The sequence below is a fragment of the Orcinus orca genome, chromosome 10 (assembly GCF_937001465.1).
Source record: "Orcinus orca chromosome 10, mOrcOrc1.1, whole genome shotgun sequence".
Classification (NCBI taxonomy): Eukaryota; Metazoa; Chordata; class Mammalia; order Artiodactyla; family Delphinidae; genus Orcinus; species Orcinus orca.
The window spans coordinates 38831526-38855991 of NC_064568.1; the positions used below are offsets into that span (position 1 = coordinate 38831526).

The window sequence follows — 24466 nt, forward strand, 5'->3', positions numbered from 1 at the left end:
ATACAAATAATAATTTAAAAAAATCCTGAGGCCCAGAAAGATATTGGTCATGTGAAGGAAATGTTTGAAGACCAAAAATGTTGTGTTTGGGAGACATCCTGCCACACCAACAGTTTTGTGAGAGCCCTTCTGCTACTGGATATTCCATATGGAAGGCAGCCCTCCTTCTACCAAACACAACACCCTCCTCCTTATGCCCCACACCCAGGCTGCTGCCCCAGCTCTCACCACCACCTCTGCACACATTTCATTCCCCTAAATAAGGGTGTATTTATCCCTATGCTTTGTCATGGGCAGCACCTGGTACCCAGAATGCTGGATCTGCTCCCCAGCCCTGCACTGACCACCACTCCCTCCAAAGCATAGCCTCTGACCCTGAGGGATCCAGGCAGGCCTTTGGGAACTTTCTGCTGTTAGCCAGCCCAAAGTTCTGTGATTTGTCTTTCCAGCTGAGACCAATAAACCATCAGCTGAATTCACTATGGGCTGGTCAGAAGCCATCATCACTGCTATCAAAACCCAGGTCATAGAGCATATTCTTCCTTGGCTCCTTGCACTGAGGGGGCTCTTTTCTGATGCTGAGGTCACTGAACCAGCTCATCTGTTGGTCCCCCTGGGAACTGTGAGAAAGCAGGCTGTTGTCTTGGGAAGCATGCCCCCTGTACTGCAAGAGATTCCCTTGCACTGCCCTTGCTGTCTTACTGGGCATGACTGTTCCTCTCAGAGCAGAGCAGACTGGTTTTGTGGGGCTCCTGGGGCCCTGAAGATGCAGGGGCTGAGCAACGGGTTCCTGCCACCCCTGGGGGGGCCTTTGTGGGATGGAAACTGGAGGGTGAGGATATTTAGAATTGGAAGCACAGGTTTTGCTTGGGGTTTGTTCTTGCTTCCTGGCTAGGAGCCTGCTTCTGGGGGCTTTCCTGGGAGGCTGCTTCTTGCCTTTCCCCCCTCTTTCTACAGTTCTGCCTTTCTGTTCAGTCACCAACTTTTGTTCACAAGGGTTACATGAAAACATGCCTTTGGCTTGACATTTTTGGCAGGTGTTCTTAATGCTGGTTGCAAAGTTGTTTAAATCCAGGGATATAAGCCGCGAAGCTCCTTGGGAAACCAGGTCCCTGTCTTCAGGCATCTTGTGGCCCAGGATGCCAGAGCCATCATTCTCAGAGCCTGTTTTAGTACAATTCTGGCAGTTAGTCTGCACTGCCTTGTCCTTGATTTGCCTGTTTCTTTTGCCAGTTCCAACTGCCAGCGGCACAGCCTCTTCTTGGAGAGCACTACTCTTTGCTCCCTCACCCCAGACGCCAGACTCCCCAGGCCTCAAGGAGCCCACACTAAGATTGCATGCAGCAGGGAGAGCCTGGGCCTGCCACATAACTGGTTCCTCAGAGGCATATTTCTCCTGCCTGGTGAAACTGAGGCTCTGGGCCAGAGGTGGTGAAGTCTGAGAAGCACTGTCCTTCACATGTCTGGGTATCCGAGAGACAGAGATCAATTGATTTAGCTCTGCTAGGACACTGGGCATATTCAGCTGGCCTAGCTGCTCATACAGCTGCTGGAAGTCCTTACTCTGCTGAGCAACTAAAACTTCAAAGTGCTTCAGGTTGGACTTCATTTCTATAAACTCTGCTTGTCTCTAAAGAAAGGCAATGAGAAAGAAGGGAGTTACGGACAGTGCAACTCAGAATGCACAATATAACATGTGAACAAAACAAAGGATGGGCCAGCAGATCAAAACCTTGTCCCTTGCTGGGTACTATACAGGGGATACATGGCTACACTCTGGAGCAGGGTCCCTAGGGTCCACATCATGCCAGAGAACCTTGGGAAAGGAAGCTGGCCTCTACCCTGGCCTGTTACCAAGGGGCCTGTGGTGGCCTCTGTTCTTGGCTGAAATTTGCAATTTTAAAGGTGTCTCTCTAGGTCTTAGTAACAAAACCATAAACACACTTGAGGAAAGGGGTCAGGGTCTACACTTACACCTTCAAATCTCTTTTGCAGCTCAAGGATGGCCTGTTCCATGTTGCATTTGTCCCGCACTGTTTCCAACACCAGATCACTCTGGGCCTTCATGGTCTCTTGCACTAAATACAAAACAATGACAATTCACCACATGAAGACTATGCTATGCCCCACCCTGCCCAGGCCACAGTCGTGGAGAGGGAGAAGCTGGAACCCGGCACGGGCTACCAGAGCCTGCTCTGCCAACACCCAGAACTCTAGCCATCCAGATCAGCCCTGGTGAGGAGAGAAAGTAAGAACAGGGTGGTTCCTCCACTGTCTCTTCTTCCCTCCCTCCCTGAGAACATCCTGGCCAAAGCAGACTCAACCTTAGCACCTGCTGGGGACTCTGAAACCTGCTGCCCAGATGATGGCACCAACGTCCTCTTTGGCCAGCCTTCTTGGCCCTGTCATCAGAGTGATCTTTCTAGAATGTAGATATGATCATGCCTCCTCTAAAACGGTCACTGGAACTTTCAATGGTACCCCACAGGCCACTGGATGAAGTCCAAATCTTTCAGTAAATTGGCTAACAAGACCCAGGCTCACTTCCCTTTGACTCACTATCCTCTGCATCTCTGAGTTCTGCCTAAGCAATCTCTCTTCCACCATTGGCTTTTTTTTTTTTTTTTTTTTTGCGGTACACGGGCCTCTCACCGCTGTGGCCTTTCCCGTTGCGGAGCACAGGCTCTGGACGCGCAGGCTCAGCGGCCATGGCTCACGGGCCCAGCCGCTCCGCGGCATGTGGGATCTTCCCGGACCAGGGCAAGAACCCGTGTCCCCTGCATCGGCTGGCGGACTCTCAACCACTGCACCACCAGGGAAGCGCTTCACCATTGGCTTTTGAACACGCTGTTCCCTTGGTTTACAGTACTCCTGCTTCCATCCCTCAGGAATGGGAGAAAAAAAAAAAAGGATCCTCAGAATGATGGTGAAGTCCTAAGAAGAGGACATAAAGCATAGCCTGCCCAATCTGGAGCTGGAGGCTGAGCTCCAGGCAGGACACCTCTAATGAAAAAGTGAAACAGAAAGACTCCCCAATGTGTTTGAACATATTAATTGGAGATTTACAGTTTTATCTGAAGGTTTATTATCAGACACTGTGCTAGGTGCATGGAAACAATCTTGAACAAAACTACTTACATGAACTTTGCAGTCTTGAAGGAGAAAAAAATAACAAGTAAACAAACATGCACATTAATAAATGAAAATTGTGATAAGTGCTCTAATAGGAAATATAATAAAAATAAGAGGGTGGGGGCACCTACTTTAGATAAGGTCATCAGAGATAAGAGTCATGTAAGGTGAAACCAGAAAGATAAGGAGCAGCTAGCCCTGCAAAGATTAGGGAGAGGTTATTCAGCTAGAGGAAACAGCAAGTGCAAAAATTCTGAGGCAAGAAAGAGCCTGTGATGACTAGGAATAGACAAGCCAGTGTGGTCTTGGGGGAAAAAAAGTAAAAAGTGGTAAATTTTATGTTATGTGTATTTTACCACAATAAAAAATGTAAGAATTTTTTTAGAAAGCAAACTTTCTATTACTCAACGCAAGTTAAATTCAATGTGTCAAGCAATTAGAAAAAGGGTGTTTACTTATATTTCAAGTACTGGATTCCTGCCCCTAAACTCAATTAGTGAAATATTTTTCCAGACATCCATGTTGATATTTGTAGTAGAAAGCAAATGTAATTGTCCTACCCTAGTTGAGTTCCTAAATATCAATGTTTCTTAGGAACAGAAAATGAGGAAGGCAAGCAAAGTGTTCAATTCTAGATTCAGTACTCAGTAAGCATCAGTCTGTGGTCCCACATATTCTTTCTTTGTCCTTGGGAAACATATGTTCAGGGTCTTTTCCTTTAAAGAGCTTTTGTATTGAGGTATTACTTCCAAAGTCTACTGAATTTTTTTCTTTTAAAAACTATAAAAGGGGCTTCCCTGGTGCGCAGTGGTTAAGACTCTGTGCTCTCAATGCAGGGGGCACAGATTCGATTCCTGGTGGGGAATCTAAGATCCTGCATGCTGCATGGCGCAGCCAAAAACAAAACAAAACTATAACAGTATAAACAGGCATACAATGAAAAATGATCGAATCTCTCCCATGAAGACCTTGGTCCTGCTTCCTGGATTTAACGTTAAGAGCAGTTTCTGGAATTTTGTATCAATACATGTGCATATCCACGTTTAGGTTATAGATCCTGTGTGTGTGTGCACGTGCAAGCGTGTGTGTGTGTGTGTGTGTGTGTTCTCTAGAAGGAGACTCATTTAATTTCTGCTTTGTCTATAAACAAATTTTTAGCTTTTTAGTGAAAATGCCGTTTAAAATCCACTTCCATATTCTGGACAATATCTCTAGTTTCTTTCTCCCTCCCTTCCTCCCTTTCTTTCTTTCTTTTTTTTTTTTTTTCTGCAAAAAGCTTTATTGTTTCCATTTGGTCCAAGGCTTGGGAGAGGGGTCCAGGGTGGTTAAAAAGCTGCCTAGTGGCTGCAGAGAGGGGCTTCAGGTAGAAGCCCTGACACCAGAGGGGCTCCTCAGAGGCCGCTGGGCTCTGGAGGCTCTTAGTCATGCTTGAGGGTGAGCCTTTGGAAGAGGTACTGGCCCAGCCCAGCCTGGGGACCAGCCAGCCTGGGGAGATTAGTCAGGTGGTCGCCATCTTCTTGATGACCTTCACCTGCTCCTCCAGGAAGCAGCTCTCCCGGAAGTCAGAGAGGTGGGGGCCTGTACGGGCAGAACCTAGGGCATGCAGGTCCACAAGGACCTGGTTCAGGTTCTTCTCCCTGAGCACGGCGGCTTCCATAGCGTCCTGGGTTTTACCCCACTCATCTTGAGATAGCTTCGGCCGCTGTGCTGGTTTTGCCTTTTCAAGAGACACTCGGCGCCCTCACGATTCTCCTCAGCCAATTCACAGAAAAAGTGGCCCATGCCCTCCAGAGCTACATCATCACTACCAGAGAGAGGTAGGTGTAAGAGGCCTGCAGATGCATGTTGACCAGGCAGTTGACGATAGCCTCTACCTTGGTGGAATAATTCTGACGAATCCGGGAGCTCATGGTTGATGGGTAATAAGGAGTTAAGCTCAAAAAATGGTGTTGGCTGGTCCCGGTGGCCGAGGATAGCTGAGTGGCTGATTGCGAAGGTTGTGACTGGAAAAAAGGATGGGGGTTGGTCAGAGTTTGGAGCAAGGGGCATCCCTGCATCTGTTCCATCCAAACACTGTTGAAGTAAGAGACAGATCTGAGGGACCGCTGAGCGCACTGCCAATATCTCTATTTTCTTGTGAAGATGATTTTGTTTAGGGACTTCCCTGGTGGTCCAGTGGGTAGGACTCCGCACTCCCAATGCAGGGGGCCCAGGTTCGATCCCTGGTCAGGGAACTAGTTCCTGCATGCATGCCGCAACTAAGAGCCTGCGTACCACAACTAAGACCCGGTGCAGCCAAAATAAATAAATTAATTAATCTTTTTTAGAAAAAAGATGATTTTGTTTGGCTTGAGGCGTCCCAGCACTGGAGCTTACAGGCTGTTGGGTGGGGCCAGGTCTCGGTGCCATGGCCGCAAAATGTCTGCCTCCAGACAGAGTTCACGTCCCTGCTATGTCCACCACCAGCTTTTATGACCCCAGAGAGAGCCATAGCCATCCCCAGGAGACCCTCCAAGACCAGCAGGTAGGTCTGGCCCCGACTTCTGTGAAGTCACTGCTTTTGCCCTGGGACCCCGGTGCGTGCAGGACCTTGTGCACACCCTCCAAGCGTGGAGTCTCTGTTTTCCCCAGTCCTGTGGCGCCTGCAATCAAGCCCTGCTGCCCTTCAAAGCCAAATGCTCTGAGGGCTCTTCCTCCCCATGCCAGACCCCTAGGCTGGGGAGCCTGGCACGGGGCTCGGAGCTCTCACTCCTGTGAGAGAACTTCTGTGATATAATTACTCTCCAGTTTGTGGGTCGCCCACCCGGGTGGTATGGGATTTGATTATATTGTGAGTGCGCCACTCCTACCGTCTCGTGGTTTCTTCTTTATGTCTTTGGATATAGAATATCTTTTTTTGGTAGATTCCAGTCTTTTTTTATCGATGGTTGTTCAGCAGTTAGTTGTGATTCTGGTGTGCTCGTGAGAGGAGGTGAGCTCAAGGTCCTCCTACTCGCCGCCACCTTGTCTCTGTCCTTGAAGATGATTTTGTTTATTTCTATTTTAGTGATTTGACAAGGGCTCCATTGAGATGAGGTCATATTCTGATGCTTTTCCACTAATGGCCAGTGATTCTCCTTTAACACTAGTTTTGCTCTCCCTGCTGTGCTAATGAAAGCCGCCTGAGAAAGGGTCTGGAAGCCTCCATGTACAAGAGGAGTTTGCTCAGTCCCCCTTTTTCTCAGGATACCCTTCCCAATTTTCACTGACTGATCTCACTCCTCCACAAGATGTGTCCTGGAGCAAACTATGTGCACATAAGCAGTACCTTGCTGTTTTCATTTAACAATTAATAAATAGTTCCATTCCAACATGGTTCATATAGATGGACCTTACTCTGCTCAACAATTATATGTGCCTTGCTCAGAAAGGCATTTCTCACTCTAAAATTATAAAAATGTTGCTCATGCTTTTTACAGTTCTTTTAATGATTTAATCACCACACAATATATTGATCCATATGGAATTAATTTTGACATATGGAGTTATCTATTTTCCAAAAGAGTCATTCTCTGATTTTGATAGTGGCCCCTCCTTTTTATTCTCCTAATGACCATATTTTTCAATAGAACTTATATGTATTAGGTGAAAGTACTGCTTTCTACTAATTACCCCACCTAAACCCAAGACAAAGTGAGATGTGGATGCCCTTGGTAATTTATTCTATTACTCTGGTCCTTGGTGTCCTCAGCTGAAGAAGAAGAGGAGTTAGATTAGATGGCCTTGAGTGATCCTTCTCGTTGTATAGGCAGAATGTGACTGGGGAAAGATTTCATGACCTCATTCTGTGAAGGTATGAATTACATAATAACCCAAGACAGTGCTTTCACATAGTATCTTCCCTCTTCCCTTACAAGCACAGTGAGTGCATCCTGAAAGCCTGCAGAATGCACTGACTGGCAAGTTCAGTGCTCTAGGCTAGCTGGACTGGGCCTAGCTATATGACAGGGGATTTGCCTGGTTCCTCTCTCAATGACTAACTTCCTGCTCCTGATCACTACCTACCAAGAAAGGGAATGATTCTGGACAGGCTCCTTGTGCCTATTTTTAAGAACAACCTGGCTTTTAATTAATGTAGTGCCACAGTGTTTGTTACTGTTTGCCTTATCAATGTGGCTCTCTTGAGTCTTAAGCTCTGAAAGTTAAGAAACCGTCAGGGGTGAAGGATCAGGATCCCCATGCCTACTATAAGCCAGACTCAGTTCTACTCCTCTCTCTGCCTTCATTCTGTGTTGGGGCCTTGAGCACTTGCATTCCCTATTCTGGGCCTTAAATGCCACACATTTGCTGCAATTCTCCTTTTTGTACTTCACCCAGTTTTAAACATAACAAGTAAAGAGAGTGCTTTCCCTGCACACTTAAAATGAGTTATTTCCAGAACTGGTTTCCAAGCAGATGCACAGTTGCCCTGTGTGTGGGATATTCAGGTTGGAAGCCAGCAGACAGTACAGTGCTTCTTTGTAGACAGATGGGGATTAATTTCTAAGTTACACAAAGGCATTAATTTTTGTAAATCATGAGCAATCCATCCCATGGCATTTGAATAAGTTGACTTCAATTTGTTTAAAATAAAAAATAAACACACAGACAAATGCAAACAAGTGCACATGCAGTCATCATCTTGCTGTTTAGCTGAGAAGCTGTTGGTTCCAGGGAAGTGTTCACCTAAGGAGACGTGTATAATGGTCAAATAAGGGCCTGAACCATGGTTTCACCTAAATGTAAATCACTAATTGGCAGAGCAGAGGACTTTACAAACCACAGACTGTAACTGAAATTGAGAAAGATGCTGTGATTCACTACAAAACAGCTCTCATTGAAATGAAGGAAGCAAGAAGAACAGTAGGTGACTAGAGTATTTCTAACTCCTAAAGGAGCACTGTCTTTATTTCTAAGTCCTAAGGGAGCAAGGGAGCCTTTATAGACAGCACAGCCAGCAATTCATTTGAGAACCAGGGATGCCCTTGATTCACTTCAAGCAGTGAGGTGAGAAACCTGGTAGAACTATCTGTCCTGAGGCAGCAGGGTTACTGGGTGGAGGATTGGTGCTCCAGAAAAGGCATAGAGGGACCACGGCATTCCCATATAGAGGTGAAGCCCACTACCTAGTTCAGCTCCACATCTCTTCAGGGCTAATCTTATGTACCCATTCTCTCATCTGAAACACTGTATGGAACCTCACCACTGGCAGAAATCTGGCTAGGGTCAGAAAGTTCACATTCACTGCTCACCAGTGCCCCCTACTGATAACCTCAAACTCGACACTCACATGTCTTGGCCACAGTTTCCAAAGAATCCAAAATAGATTGGCTTCTGGAATTGAGATGTTCCTCAAATTTTTCCACAGATGTCTGTAACTTAAGAAACCCAAAATTAGGAAATAATTCACAGACTGTTGCCTTATTTTATTAACTTGGTGAACTGTCATTTAATGATAAAAAAGGGTAGTTAAAATATTGCTATTCTACACAAACAGAAGTCAATACAATATAATTATTAAACTTCTTAAAATGCAAGATGTTCTAATGCCTTGAAATGTGGCATACTTACCCTGTTAATGCTTTCTTTGATATGGGAAATGAAATTGTATAGAGTCTCACTAAAATAGGAGAGAAAAAAGAAAGTAAATCTTTGCGAAATATTGAAACAGTATGCAACAGAATTGATTCCATAAACATGGCTGGACTCTACCTAGTGCAGCATCAAAACGGTGCTTGATCAGAGTTGAAGACTCAACTCTGAGAAACCTTAGTGCCCAGATGGAAAAAAGGAGAACACTGACTTTTCCTGATAATTTCCAAAGCAAAACACTTTTTTGTTTTTTTAAATTTACTCTACATGGATCTTAAATGAGGTTGCATTTTAGCAATTCAAATGGTTACTACAGTAGAACAGACCAGCTTTCATTTTTATGGCAAACATGGCTTCAGAGGATAGTGATTTCTTTCTGATAGCCCCAAATTCCTGGATACATCTTAATCTAATGACTATTATTTTGACAGTAAGAATGAGATAATATAGAGACAGTTCTGGGAACAATATTAATTTCTAATGAAAAAGAAATTTTCACAATTATTCCTCAAATAAATATCCCTCTTTTGAAAAAAATCAGACAAGGGTCGTCATTAAAAACTTTTACAGATTTTTGTTTTTTTAATCTATACAAATGCAAATCTTTTTTTTTTTTTTTTTTTTTTTTTTGGTGGTACGCGGGCCCCTCACTGCCGCGGCCTCTCCCGCTGCGGAGCACAGGCTCCGGACGCGCAGGCCCAGCAGCCACAGCCCACAGGCCCAGCCGCTCCGCGGCACGTGGGGTCCTCCCGGACCGGGGCACGAACCCGCGTCCCCTGCATCGGCAGGTGGACCCTCAACCACTGCACCACCAGGGAAGCCCGCAAGTATCAATTTTTGAACCCCAATAGGACAACTCTTCATACCAAAGTCTTATGGATGCTCCAAAAGACTATTTTTTTTAATTTTTTTAATCTATGTATAATATCATGTCACATGCAGAGTGACAGTTTTACTTCTTTTCCAATTTGTATTCTTGTTATTTCTTTTTCTTCTCTGATTGCCGTGGCTAGGACTTCCAAAACTATGTTGAATAATAGTGGCGAGAGTGGACATCCTTGTCTTGTTCCTGATCTTAGAGGAAATGCTTTCAGTTTTTCACCATTCAGAATGATGTTTGCTGTGGGTTTGTCGTATATGGCCTTTATTATGTTGAGGTAGGTTCCCTCTGTGCCCACTTTCTGGAGAGTTCTTGTCATAAATGGGTGTTGAATTTTGTCAAAAGTTTTTTCTGCATCTATTGAGATGATCATATGGTTTTTATTCTTCAGTTTGTTAATATGGTATATTACATTGATTGATTTGCATATACTGAAGAATCCTTGCATCCCTGGGATAAATCCCACTTGATCATGGTGTATGATCCTTTTAATGTGTTGTTGGATTCTGTTTGCTAGTATTTTGTTGAGGATTTTTGCATCTATATTCATCAGTGATATTTGTCTATAATTTTCTTTTTTTGTAATATCTTTGTCTGGTTTTGGTATCAGGGTGATGTTGGCCTTGTAGAATGAGTTTGGGAGTGTTCCTTCCTCTGCAATTTTTTGGAAGAGTTTGAGGAGGATTGGTGTTAGCTCTTTTCTAAATGTTTGATAAAATTCACCTGTGAAGCCATCTGGTCCTGAACTTTTGTTTGTTGGAAGATTGTTAATCACAGTTTCAATTTCATTACTTGTGATTGGTCTGTTCGTATTTTCTATTTCTTCCTGGTTCAGTCTTGGAAGGTTATACCTGTCTAAGAATTTGTCCATTTCTTCCAGGTTGTCCATTTTATTGGCGTAGAGTTGCTCGTAGTAGTCTCTTATGATGCTTTGTATTTCTGTAGTGTCCATCATAACTTCTCCTTTTTTATTTCTGATTTTATTGATTTGAGTCCTCTCCTTCTTTTTTTTTTTTTTTGCGGTACGCAGGCCTCTCACTGCTGTGGCCTCTCCTGCTGTGGAGCACACGCTCTGGACGTGCAGGCTCAGCGGCCATGGCTCACGGGCCCAGCCGCTCCGTGGCATGTGGGATCTTCCCGGACCGGGGCACGAACCCGTGTCCCCTGCATCGGCAGGCGGACTCTCAACCACTGCACCACCAGGGAAGCCCTCTCCCTCTTTTTTTTGATGAGTCTGGCTAAACATTTATCAATTTTGTTTATCTTCTCAAAGAACCAGATTTTAGTTTTATTGAGTCTTTGTTATTGTTTTCTTTGTTTCTATTTCATTTATTTCTGCTCTGATCTTTATGATTTCTTTCCTTCTACTAACTTTGGGTTTTGTTTGTTCTTCTTTCTCTAGTTCCTTTAGGTGTAAGGTTAGATTGTTTATTTGAGATTTTTCTTGTTTCTTTTTTAAAAATTATTTATTTATTTATTTAGGGCTGTGTTGGGTCTTCATTGCTGTGCACGGGCTTTCTCTAGTTGTGGCAGACGGGGGCTACTCTTCATTGTGGTACACGGGCTTCTCATTGCAGTGACTTCTCTTGTTGTGGAGCACAGGATCTAGGTGCATGGGCTTCAGTAGCTGTGGCACGTGGGCTCAGTAGTTGTGGCTTGCAGGCTCTAGAGCACAGGCTCAGTAATTCTGGCACACGGGCTTAGCTGCTCCGCGGCATGTGGGATCTTCCTGGACCAGGGCTGGAACCCGTTGTCCCCTGCATTGGCAGGTGGATTCTTAACCACTGCGCTACCAGGGAAGTCCCTCTTGTTTCTTGAGGTAGGATTGTATTGCTATAAAATTCCCTCTTAGAACTGCTTTTGCTGCATCCCATAGGTTTTGGATCGTCATGTTTTAGTTGTCATTTGTCTCTAGGTATTTTTTGATTTCCTCTTTGATTTTTTCAGTGATCTCTTGGTTATTTAGTAATGTATTGTTTGCCTCCATGTGTTTGTGTTTTTTACGGTTTTTTCCCTGTAATTTATTTCTAAGCTCATAGCGTTGTGGTCAGAAAAGATGCTTGATATGATTTCAGTTTTCTTAAATTTACCGAGTCTTGATTTGTGACCCAAGGTGTGATCTATTCTGGAGAATGTTCCACGTGCACTTGAGAAGAAAGTGTAATCTGCTGTTTTTGGATGGAATGTCCTATAAATATCAATTAAATATATCTGGTATTGTGTCACTTAAAGCTTGTGTTTCCTTATTTATTTTCTGTCTGGATGACCTGTCCATTGGTGTAAGTGAGGTGTTAAAGTCCCTCACTATTATTGTATTACTGTCAATTTCCTCTTTTATAGCTGTTAGCAGTTGCCTTATGTATTGACGTGCTACTATGTTGGGTGCATATATATTTATAATTGTTTTATCTTCTTCTTGGATTGATCCCCTCATCATTATGTAGTGTCCTTCTTTGTCTCTTGTAACATTCTTTATTTTAAAGTCTATTTTATCTGATATGAGTATTGCTATTGCAGCTTTCTTTTGATTTCCATTTGCATGGAATATCTTTTTCCATCCCCTTGCTTCCAGTCTTTATGTGTCCCCAGATCTGAAGTGGGTCTCTTGTAGACAGCATATATATGGGTCTTGTTTTTGAATCCATTCAGCAAGCCTGTGTCTTTGGGTTGGAGCATTTAATCTATTCACGTTTAGGGTAATTATCGATATGTATGTTCCTATTACCATTTTCTTAATTGTTTTGGGTTTGTTTTTGTAGGTGCTTTTATTCTCTTGTGTTTCCCACTTAGAGAAGTTCCTTTAGCATTTGTTGTAGAACTGATTTGGTGGTGCTGAATTCTCTTAGCTTTTGCTTGTCTGTAAAGCTTTTGATTTCTCCATCGAATATGAATGAGGTCCTTGCCAGGTAGAGTAATCTTGGTTGTAGGTTCTTCCCTTTCATCATTTTAAATATATCATGCCACTCCCTTCTGGCTTGTAGAGTTTCTGCTGAGAAATCAGCTGTTAACCTTATGGGAGTTCCCTTGTATGTTATTTGTCGTTTTATCCCTTGTTGCTTTTAATAATTTTTCTTTGTCTTTAATTTTTGTCAGTTTGATTACTATGTGTCTTAGCATGTTTCTCCTTGGTTTTATCTTGCCTGGGACTCTCTGCGCTTCCTGGACTTGGGTGGCTGTTTCCTTTCCCATGTTAGGGAAGTTTTCGACCATAACCTCTTCAAATATTTTCTCGGGTCCTTTCTCTCTTCTCCTCCTGGGACCCCTATAATGCGAATGTTGGTGCACTTAATGTTGTCCCAGAGGTCTTTTAGGCTGTCTTCTTTCTTTTCATTCTTTTTGCTTTATTCTGTTTCATGGCAGTGAATTCCACCCATTCTGTCTTCCAGGTCACTTATCCATTCTTCTGCCTCAGTTATTCTGCTATTGATTCCTTCTAGTGTATTTTTCATTTCAGTTATTGTATTGTTCATCTCTGTTTGTTTGTTCTTTAATTCTTCTAGGTGTTTGTTTTTTAATTCTTCTAGGTCTTTGTTAAATGTTTCTTGCATCTTCTCGATCCTTGCCTTCATTCTTTTCCTGAGGTCCTGGATCATCTTCACTATCATTATTCTGAATTCTTTTTCTGGAAGGTTGCCTATCTCCACTTCATTTAGTTGTTTTTCTGGAGTTTTATCTTGTTTCTTCATCTGGTACATAGTCCTCTGCCTTTTCATTTTGTCTGTCTTTCTGTGAATGTGGCTTTCATTCCACAGGCTGCAGGATTGTCCAAAAGACTGACTTTAAAAGAAGAATTTGATAGAACCGTTTGGAAATCTACAAACCTTATGGTTTTATGAATAAGATTAAGACATTACCTGAAAACAATAAAAATATTAAAATGAAAAAATTAAGGATGAGAACAGAATGCTATTAAAGTATAAAAGCAGAGACTAAGAAAGGGAACTTATAAATTAAAAATAGCAGAAATTAAACAAATAGAATAACTAGAAGATACAGTATGGAAATATGATGGAAAATAGAGCAAAAGACAAAGAGATGAAAAATAAGTAGGTAGTAAAAAAAAAAAAAATTAGAGGATCAGTGCAGGAGATTCAGTGCATGCCCAAAATTGCAGATCCAGGAAAAAGAAGAGTGAAAAGGAGGTTTTCAAAGATATAATAAAAGAAAAATTCCCCAAACCAAAAGACACAAGTTATAGGTCAAAAGTAATTCCCCAATGCCCAGGGCTATGACAAGGCACATCAAACCACATTGCTGTAAAATTTCCAAACTCTAAGGATAATGAGAAGATCCTAAAAATTTCCAGAAATAAAAAAGCAAGTGACATACACAGGATCAGGAATCAGAATGGCAGCAGACCTCTTAAAAGCACACAGAGAGCTATAAGACAATGCAGCAATGCTTTACAAATTTTGAACAAAAAGAACTTCCAATCTTGTACAAGGACATAGCTGTGCCAATTGCTTGTAGTCATCATCTGTTCTGAGTGGTCAGTACTCCAGTTGGGTTTTTTTAAAATTACTTTATTGAGGTATGATTAACACACAAGAAGCTGTACATATTTAATGTATACAAGTTTGGAGATAAGTATACAACTGTGAAACCGTCTCCACAATCTATGCCATAAATATATCCATCACCTCCAAAAGTTTCCTTTCACCCTCTTTTATTTATTAGTAGTAGGGATAAGAACACTTAAAAAAGATCTACCCTCTTACCAAATTTTAAAGTATACAACAGAGCATTGTCAAGTATAGGCACTATGCTGTACAGGTCTCTAGGATTTATTCACCTTGTATAAACTGAAACTTTGTACCCTTTGACTAATTCTGCCTGTTTCCCCCACAACTCCCCCAACAACAACCACCATTCTACTCTCTGCTCCTATGAGTTTGATTATTTTACACTCATATAAGTGGTAGCATATAGTTAGTATTTGTCCTTCTATGTCTGGCTTATTTCATTTAGCATAATGTCCTCCAGGTTCATTCATGTTGTCACAACTGGAAGGATTTCCTTCTTTTTTAAGGCTGAAGAATATTTCATTGTATGTACATACCACATTTTCTTTTCCATTCATCCACTGATAGATATTTAGGTTATTTCCATGTCTTGGCTATTGTAAATAATGCTGTGATGAACATGAGAGTGCAGATATCTCTTAAAGATCCTGATTTCAATTCCTTTGAGTATATACTTAGAAGTGGAATTGCTGGATCATATGGTAGTTCTATTTATAATTTTTTGTGGAACCTCCATGCTGTTTTCTAAAGTGGCGGCACCAAGGAATTCCCTGGCAGTCCAGTGGTTAGGACTCCGCGCTTTCACTGCCAAGGATGCATGTTTGATCCCTGGTCGGGGAACTGAGGTCCTGTAAGCCACGCAGCATGGCCAAAAAAAAAATTTTTCTTTTAAATTAGAAAAAATAAAGTGGCTGCACCAGTTTCTACTCCCACCAACAGTGTACAAGAGTTCCCTTTTCTCCATATACTTGCCAGCATTGTTATTTTTTTAATGATAGCCATTCTGACAGGTGTGAGATGATATCTAATTGTGGTTTTGATAAGCATTTCCCTGATAATTAGCAAAGTTGAGCACTTTTCATATACCTGATGGCCATTAGTATGTCTTCTTTGGAGAACTGTCTATTCAATTCCTTTGCTTGTCTTTTAATCCAGATATTTTGTTTTTTTGTTTTTGTTTGTTTTTGCTATTGGGTTGTAGGTGTTCCTTATATGTTTTATATTAACCTTTATCAGATATATGGTTTGCAAATGTTTTCTATCCCATGGGTTGCCTTTTTGTTTTCTTTTTTTTCTTTTTTTCTTTTGGCTGCATTGGGTCTTCATTGCTGCATGTGGGCTTTCTCTAGTTGCGGTGAGCCAGGGCTACTGTTCGTTGAGGTGCATGGGCTTCTCATTGTGGTGGCTTCTCTTGTTGCAGAGCATGGGCTCCAGGTGTGTGGGCTTCAGTAGTTGTGGCACGTGGGCTCAGTAGTTGTGGCTTGCACGCTCTAGAGCACAGGCTCAGTAGTTGTGGCACACGGGCTTAGTTGCTCCACAGCATGTGGGATCTTCCCAGACCAGGGATCAAACCCGTGTCCCCTGCATTGGCAGGCAGATTCTTAATCACTGTGCCACCAGGAAAGTTTGCCTTTTCATTTTCTTTGTTTCATTTGCTGTGCAGAAACTTTTTTACAGTTGACCCTTAAACAACATAGGTTTGATATTCATGGGTCCACTTATATGCAGATTTTTTTCAATAAACATAGTTGGCCCTTTGTGTTCGAGGGTTTTGCATGTGCAGATTCATCCAACCATGGACAGAAATTTCCATCTGCAGTTGGTTGAGTTTGTGGATTCAAAACCTGAAGATATAGAGGACTTGAGCATCAGTGGATTTTGGTATATGTAGGGTCTCCTGGAACCAATCTCCTTTGGATACTGAGGGACGCCTGTAGTTTGATGTAATCCCACTTGTCTATTTTTCCTTTTGTTGCGTGTGCTTTTGGTGTCATATCCAAGACATCATTGCCAGGACCAACGTCAAGAAGCTTTTTCCCTATGTTTTCTTCTAGGTGTTCTACGGTTTCAAGTCTCACGTTTAAGTCTTTAATCCATTTTGAGTTGACTTTTGTGTATGGTATAAGATAAGGGTCCTTTTCCATTCTTTTGCATAAGGACCCAGTTTTCCCAGCATCATTTGTTGAAAAGATTATCATTATCTCATTGTGTATTCTTTGCATGTCTCATGCTGTATTAAACATTTAAAACATAACCTCTGGGCTTCCCTGGTGGCGCAGTGGTTGAGAGTCCGCCTGCCGATGCAGGGGACACGGGTTCATGCCCTGGTCCGGGAAGATCCCACATGCCGCAGAGCGGCTAGGCCCGTGAGCCATGGCCGCTGGGCCTGCCCGTCCGGAGCCTGCGCGTCTGGAGCCTGTGCTCCGCAATGGGAGAGGCCACAACAGTGAGAGGCCCGCGTACCACAAAATAAAAGAAACAGAAAAAAAACATAACCCCCTAAATGGTCCATATAATAGAGTACAATGCAACCACAGAAATGATTTTGTAGATGAAACAGAAATATAGTCATTTAATATTATTAAATTTAAAAAACAGATTGCAGAATAGTCCATAGGAAACTATCCCATTTTTATTTTTGAAAATACACAAAAATAGGGCTTCCCTGGTGGCGCAATGTTTAAGAATCCGCATGCCAATGCAGGGGACATGGGTTCGAGCTCTGGTCCAGGAAGATCCCACATGCAGCAGAGCAACTAAGCTCGTGCACCACAACTACTGAGCCTGCACTCTAGAGCCTGCGAGCCACAACTACTGAAGCCTGTGTGCCTAGAGCCCATGCTGCACAACAAGAGAAGCCACTGCAATGAGAAGCCTGTGCACTGGAACGAAGAGTAGCCCCTGCTCGCCGCAACTAGAGAAAGCCCACGCGCAGCAACAAAGACCCAACGCAGCCAAAAATAATAAATTAAATAAATAAATTTTAAAAGAAAGAAAGAAAATACTCAAAAATAGAGCAGAGTTAGTGGTGGTTCACAGAGTAAGTTGATTCAGTGGCAGACTTGAAAATCTGACAGACCCAAGATCTCTGCCCAAAACTCCCACTCAGTTTAGATGTGCTCCCTTGGATGGAGTCTTTCCTGACGCCCCCAGTCAGAGCTGGAAGCCTGTCCTCAGGGCTCGCAAAGCATTGGATGAAACCTCTACTACAGAATCTACAAATTTATATTTAGAGTGAAAAGTCTAGATTCTTTATTTTAGTTTGTTCTGCATCTGACCCTCTTTCCTGTTTGAGGAGTTCCTCAGGTTAGGGATCTTAGGGAGGAGTAGAGTCTCTCTTTCCTCCTCTTGAGGCTGAGGGTGCCAGAGGCTTGCTTTCTGAGCTTTTCCTGAACCCTGAGCTCTCTCCTCACACATGCCTTGCCAGACTGGGAGTCAGGAGAAAAAGACTGTGAGCTCTCTTTTCTGGTCGCTATGGCAATAGTAGTAGAAAGATGGAGCGCCATGGGACTGATAAAATTGTCCAGGACTCGGGACTTCCCTGGTGGTCCAGTGGTTAACACTTCGCCTTCCAGTGCAGGGGGTGCAGGTTCGATCCCTGGTCGGGGAGCTAAGATACCACATGCCTCGCAGCCAAAAAACAATAAAACAATCACCAAAACCCCCCCCAAAAAACATAAAACGGAGCAATTTTGTAACAAATTCAATAAAGATCTTAAAAAGGGACCACATCAAAAAAAAAAAAAAAAAGAAAAGAAAAGTGACCAGGACTACACTGACTACAATCCAGGGAAGGGTCTAGTGCATTCTGGGCAGGGGGTAGTGGGCAGCAGAATCTGCCCTGGACTAATTTTGAGACTTTGTTTGGGAAGTTGTCCATGGCAGGTAGTTGTTGGCAATTGTACAACTGTGGCAGAAACTTAAATTGGCCTCATTTTCTTCCTTGGAAATTAGATTCTTGATCCTCACCCTCCATGCACTGCCACCCAGATAGATGACATTCCCAGACTCCCTTGCATCTAGGTGTGGCCATGTGAGTAAATTTTAGCCACTGTGAGATATAAGCAAAAGTGTTGCATGCAACTTCCAAGAAGAATCCTAGGGAATTCCCTGTCAGTCCAGTGGTTAGGACTCTGTGCTTTCACTGCCATGGGCCTGGGTTCAATACCTGGTCGGGGAACTGAAATCCTGCAAGCTACATGGTGTGGCCAAGAAAAAAAAAAGAATCCTAAAGGGACAGGAAGATACCCTTCTTCCTTCGCTCATCCATCAGCTGTCTGGAACTCTGATGTAACAGCTGGAATTGCAGCAGCCTCCAAGCAGTGTGAGGATGGCAGGGGTGGGGGGGTCATACTTTAGGGATGGCAGACCACACTGCTGGAAGGAGCCAGATCCTTGAGGTCCATGAAGCCATTATTCTAGCCCTGGACCACACACTTCAGGATGATTTTTGCATTAAAGAAAAATAAACATCTTTTAAAATTTTCTATTATTATAATGAGAATGAGTGTATATACGTCAATGCAGCTGAACATAATCCTAACTAATAAAATGAACCACCCAATATCTTTTAATAATTTTTAACACTTTAAAAAATTTAAATTAACATAGAAATTTGTATGTGTGTGTGTGTATACACAGTTCTATGAGTTTTAACACAAAATTAGGATTCATGTAACCACCATTACAACCAGGATATAAGACAGTATCCAAAAAAAATCTTTTATGCTGTCTCTTTGTGGTAAAGTCCAGCCCACACCCATAACCCTTGGTAATCACTGATCTGATACCCATCCCTATAGTTTTGCTTTTCTCAGAATGTCATTTAAATGGAATCATAGAGTATGCAACCTTTGTGATTTCTTTCGCTTAGCATAGTGCTTTTGAGATTCAGCCATGTTGTTGTATAGCAATAGTTTATTCCTTTTCATTGCTGAGTAGTGTTCCATCGTATGGACATACCATTGTTTGTTTATCCATTCATACATAGAAGGACATTTGAGTTGTGCCCAGTTTTTGGTGATTATGAGCAAGGCTACTATAAACGTTATTGCATAGGCTTCTGTGTAAACATAAATTTTCATTTATCTAGGATAAATACCTAGGAGTAGAACTGCAGAGCCATATAGTGAATTATGTTTAATTTTATAAGAAACTGTCAAACTTTTCCAAAGGGGCTGTATCATTTTGCAATTCCACCAACAAGATTTCCATTTGGTCTATATCCTTGCTCGGCACTTGGTATTTTCAGTTTTTGTTTGTTTTAATTTTAGCCATGCTAACAGATAAGCAGTAATATCTCATTATGATTTCAAGTTTTATTTCCAAAATGGCTAATGGTGTTGAGAAACTTTTCATGTATTTATTTGCCATCCATATGTTTTCTTTTTAAAAAAAATTATTTTATTTATTTATTTTTGGCTGTGTTGGGTGTTTGTTGCTGTGTGCAGGCTTTCTCTAGTTACAGTGAGTGGGGGCTACTCTTCCTTGTGGTGCATGGGTTTCTCATTGCAGTGGCTTCTCTTGTTGCGGAGCATGGACTCTAGGCATGTGGGCTTCAGTAGTTGTGGCACACAGGCTCAGTAGTTGTGACTCACGGGCTCTGGAGCACAGGCTCAGTAGTTGAAGCACATGGGCTTAGTTGCTCTGTGGCATGTGGGATCTTCCCGGACCAGGGCTCAAACCCGTGTCCCCTGCATTGGCAGGCGGATTCTTAACCACTGCACCACCAGGGAAGTCCCCATGGTTCATTTTATAATCTATTTGTGGTCCTTAGGTTATTCATTGGTTATGAGACTGATCTGTTTTCTCAAATATGACTGATTAAAAAATAAGAATCTGGGTAATGGATATCCATTGTCTGGTGTGCCCAGCATCCAGCTCTAATGGGGAATTGCTTCTTTCTGCATCCACAAAGTGATTCTGGTGAGGACTTGCAGTCACAGCCCCCTCCCCTTACCCCCCCACAACCTAATAAACAAGCCCATCAGAAGCTTTCACTAGGATTTTCAAATTGTAGCTAAGGGGTGAGAGTCTCTTTTTCTGTGTTAATAGGAAGCTGATCTCTAGTAGGAGAGAATGAAGTATAGACGGAGAGAGAAGCACAGAAGAGAGACAGATTCTGATTTCATTTCATTCCCTGTCCTTCCCAGATTGGTTAAGAGAGCTAATATATCCTCCTTTTTGTCCAGGCTAGTTTGAGGTGGGTTTTTATTTGAGTCATAACAAATGCAATCTGAATGATTAAGACTTCTTTTGAGATATCTTAACCTCATATGCCCTTTCTATACATTTGGGAAAACATGTACTTTCAAAACACAATATGTAAATCCATGTCTTATTGATTTGTAGCATCTCTTTATGTTTGAACTCGGTACCATGCCTTATCATTTTCCTGCTTCCAAATTTACAGTGGTATGCTTTCTCTTTCTCATTTAAAAATTTCTCATTCTGCACCACATTTCTGATAAGCACTTATTGACAGAAAACAAGGAATCTAAAATCTTGGGGGTTGTTTTTGCCAGAATTTATTAAAATTATGATTTTCTGCTTAGCATTTAAATCAATATTGTAAGCTTGAAATTTTTTAAATAGAGAAGAGATTCTTCAGTGTCCTTATCATCTGTTCTCTCTATATAAATACTATTTATTTTTTGCCAGCCATCTTGTAAATAATCATTAACAGAAACTCATTTCTGGGAATTCCCTGGCGGTCCAGTGGTTAGGACTCCATGCTCTCACTGCTGAGGGCCTGGGTTTAATCCCTGGTCTGGGAAGTAAGATCCCACAAGCCCCATGGCCAAAAAAAAAAGAAACTCATTTTACTACAAAAAAAAAAAGGAAATGAAAAATGAAATAAAGAAAGGAAGGGAGGGAGGGAGGGAGGAAGGAAATATCAAGAAGGACTTAATGTTTCAAAAAAAGTTTTTTTTAGCTACAGAAATCTTATTTCTTTATTTATTTGTTTGGCTGCACTGGGTCTTAGTTGCGGTATGCTGGATCTTTTTTTTTTTAGTTGCGGCATGTGGGATCTAGTTCCCCTACCATGGATCAAACCCGGGCCCCCTGCATTGGGAGCATGGTGTCTTAGCCACTGGACCACCAGGGAAGTGCCTTAGCTACAGAAATCTTGATCAAATAAAATGTAATACAAAAGCCCAGAGAACAAAAAAATTAAGACTAATTTATCTGAAGCAGTAAGATGAGAGGAGCCTGATCATCTGCAGTACTCTACCATTGTTATGAGTCCTAGAGCCTAGATTCCTAGGGGAAAGAAGTCTGTCAGCATCTGGGAAATGTTTATTTATCAGCAGAATCAAACACTTCGTATAGAGCATTTTGCTTTTCTCTCTAAAGGAATGTAAGTATACAGTGGAAAAGATACCTAGTCTTTTAAAGAATTCCTAATTTTAAAGAATTCCTAATCTAGAATTTTTAAAGAAATTCTAGCTTTTTCGACATGAAAGTACTAGTGGTGATGCTAAGTGATACATCTTTACTGTTACAGAAATAATAAAGTATATTTCTGCTTGGGTGTTATGATTTCTATGATACCTAAAGATGTCCTGTTAATAACTTACTACCAAGAAATGAACAAGTTAATTTCCTCAGTGACTGCCACTTATTCATTTACAAATTAATATAGTAGCCCTAATATTTGCTTATATATATACACACACATATATATGTAGCGAATAAGAATATGTATAAAATTTAGGGTATATCTTTTTTTTTTTTTTTGCGGTATGCGGGCCTCTCACTGTTGTGGCCTCTCCCGTTGCACAGCACAGGCTCTGGACAGGCAGGCTCAGCGGCCATGGCTCACAGGCCCAGCTGCTCCGCGGCATGTGGGATCTTCCCGGACCAGGGCAAGAACCCATGTCCCCTGCATCGGCAGGCGGACTCTCAACCATTGCATCACCAGGGAAGCCCTAGGGTATATCTTTAAAAATACCATTTCAAAGTGAGAAAATCAGCCTGAACTATGACTTAAGAATTCATGTGCTATATTCTTGACCCTAAAACAAATATTAACTAATTTCCTAATTCTGATGATCTGAAAAAAAAAATTAAAGGGCAGAATTTTAGGCAGAATAAATATAACATTACTTGAATATTGCATTTCTCTGAGAAGTTCTTTAGCTTAATATTTAGAGAGCTCAAAACTGTGGCAGCCATAAGTCACAGTGACAAGAAAACAAATAAAGAGTAATTATTAGATGAGCTGTAAAGGCAAGAATGCTATCATGCTGAAACTGAATTTTTCGACTACTGACATTCCATTTTCTGCTTCGCTCAGAAGAGAGGAGCTGTTTCATCCACTTGAAAGGTTTGTGTACCTGTCACATTTGTCTTTTGCAGTTTTCTTTTTCTCCTCAAACTGTTCCAAGAGGCCTTTTGATTTTCCAACTGACAAAGGAAGAGGAAATAAGCCTCCATCTTTTGTATCTCTTCCAAATAGCTGGGGTTTTGTTTGGTACTTTATGAAAATACTAGGTTCACTCTGTTCAATGGAAAAAAAAAATCATAGCATTTCACACATAAAAATATTTATAGCATGCACTATTTTCTATACAAAGCAGAGTCACACTTAAGTGCAAACCATAAAATACAATATAGCATGTAGTATTTCCTTTTTATTTCATATGTACCAGAACATTATATTAAAACAAAGCAACTCTTTTTACTAATATAATTTCTGCCTTACCAGACCAGAGGTATTTAAAATGTCAGCTAAAATGGCTTAAAATCAATTGCATAAATTTAAAGGCAGCAACAGAAAATTATGCTGTCTTGAGATGATGTGTTAAAGTTTTTATATTAATAAGTTTAATTCAAATTGCTGTTGCTCAGTTGCTGATGAACTAAACTTGTTGATAAATTTGACTGTGATGCAGGCATATGGTGAGCCATTTCCTGCATTCTGAGGCAAAACTTACTCTGGAACATTCAGGCAGTACATTTACTCCTTCATATCACTGAGTACCAATTTTTGTACTAAAATATTTATCTCAGATCATACCTTAATAACTTAAAGTATTGACCTAATCTTATTCATTAAGTCCCTATATGATGCAGTTACGTCTGTGTATAAAGTTAGATCTGGTTCTACATCAAAATAAGTAAATATATAAAAATACTTCTGACTCACAAAATAAGATAGGCTGGTCTCAAAAAATCAAGAGATTCTGTTCCTCATTCTGGCCCTTATTCATCAGCTTAGGCCTCAATATCCTCATCTCCTTCTTCAAGGAGTTAAATGTCATGCAATATTTGGCACTCGCTAGGAGTAGTCAAAGTACTTGCACTATTCTAATATATTGTTTTAGTAATGGAAGAAAATGCAAATATAAATATGTTTTCCATTTCACACTACCAAGTCAAATGAGTCACCAATCAAGCACAAATCTATTTAGGACAGTAATCCTTAGAGATGTACAACTCTAAAATATAACCCAGCAGAATAAGTCTTCTTTACAGTTTATGTCCATAATGACTGTGAAACATGTGCAGAGATTCTGGGATTCAGACTTACATCCAGAGAATTCTGTTGTGACTGTTTTGGATGTCTCAAGTGGACACCAAAGTCCAAGGGTGTTGACGGGGTCTCTGAACTTTCTGGACAGAACTGGGATCCAAAAAGGAACTGGGAATCACTGAGACCAGAGTAATCAGTCTGATTATTATTCCAGTTAGATGACTTAGTGGCCCTGAAATTAAGCAAGAAAATACAAGTATATCAAGTGGGCAAATGAAACCATAATTCAAAACTATTTTAGAATATTCTGGGCAGAATGCTAGCTTTTTTTGACCTCCTAGTCCCCTGCACACTGCCAGTACTACATGTAAAGAAACAAGGAAATTTTGAATGCCAGACATTTCAATTACAACAACCTGGGAACAATCAGATGGAATTTCAAACATTAAGGACTAACACCATTATTCCTTGTACTATAACATTATGTACTATAACACCATTTTGGATATCAAAGTTCACAAAATCTTTAGGGATTAAGAGAACATTATCTTTTAAAAGGTTGAATTTGTTCATCACTAAGGGAATAGATTAAAAATAAAATATGGCTTATGCATATAACTGATGCAGTAGTCAGAAGCAATAAGCTAGATTTACATATAACCATATGGATAAGTCTCAAAAATATAATTTTTGAGTGCAGAAAAAGTAAAAATTTAATGAACTCTCTCATACATTAATGTAATTTATAAGGGTACATCATACACACCAAACAAGTATGTAACTGAGTATGTAGAAGGTTAATTGGAAGGATACATATTAACTCTCCTAGATTGTGTGTCTGTA

General features: G+C 41.3%; 1 protein-coding gene, 1 non-coding gene and 1 pseudogene across 2 annotated transcripts in view; 1 reads left to right on the plus strand and 2 right to left on the minus strand.

Moving 5' to 3' along the window:
• Positions 1 to 490: 490 nt before the first annotated feature.
• IHO1 (interactor of HORMAD1 1) overlaps positions 491 to 24466 on the minus strand; it is a 29959-nt gene continuing 5983 nt past the window's right edge. The window contains exons 3-8 of the mRNA XM_004283936.3: positions 23681 to 23855; positions 22485 to 22648; positions 8722 to 8770; positions 8441 to 8528; positions 1975 to 2078; positions 491 to 1630 (exon numbers count right to left, since the gene is read on the minus strand). Coding sequence (XP_004283984.1) covers positions 491 to 1630; positions 1975 to 2078; positions 8441 to 8528; positions 8722 to 8770; positions 22485 to 22648; positions 23681 to 23855 — 1720 coding nt within the window. The remainder of the gene's footprint in view (positions 1631 to 1974; positions 2079 to 8440; positions 8529 to 8721; positions 8771 to 22484; positions 22649 to 23680; positions 23856 to 24466) is intronic.
• On the minus strand, positions 4372 to 5042 carry LOC101272649 (ferritin light chain-like; annotated as a pseudogene).
• On the plus strand, positions 5294 to 5366 carry TRNAG-CCC (transfer RNA glycine (anticodon CCC)). The gene has a single exon. It is a non-coding gene; the product is annotated as a tRNA-Gly (tRNA).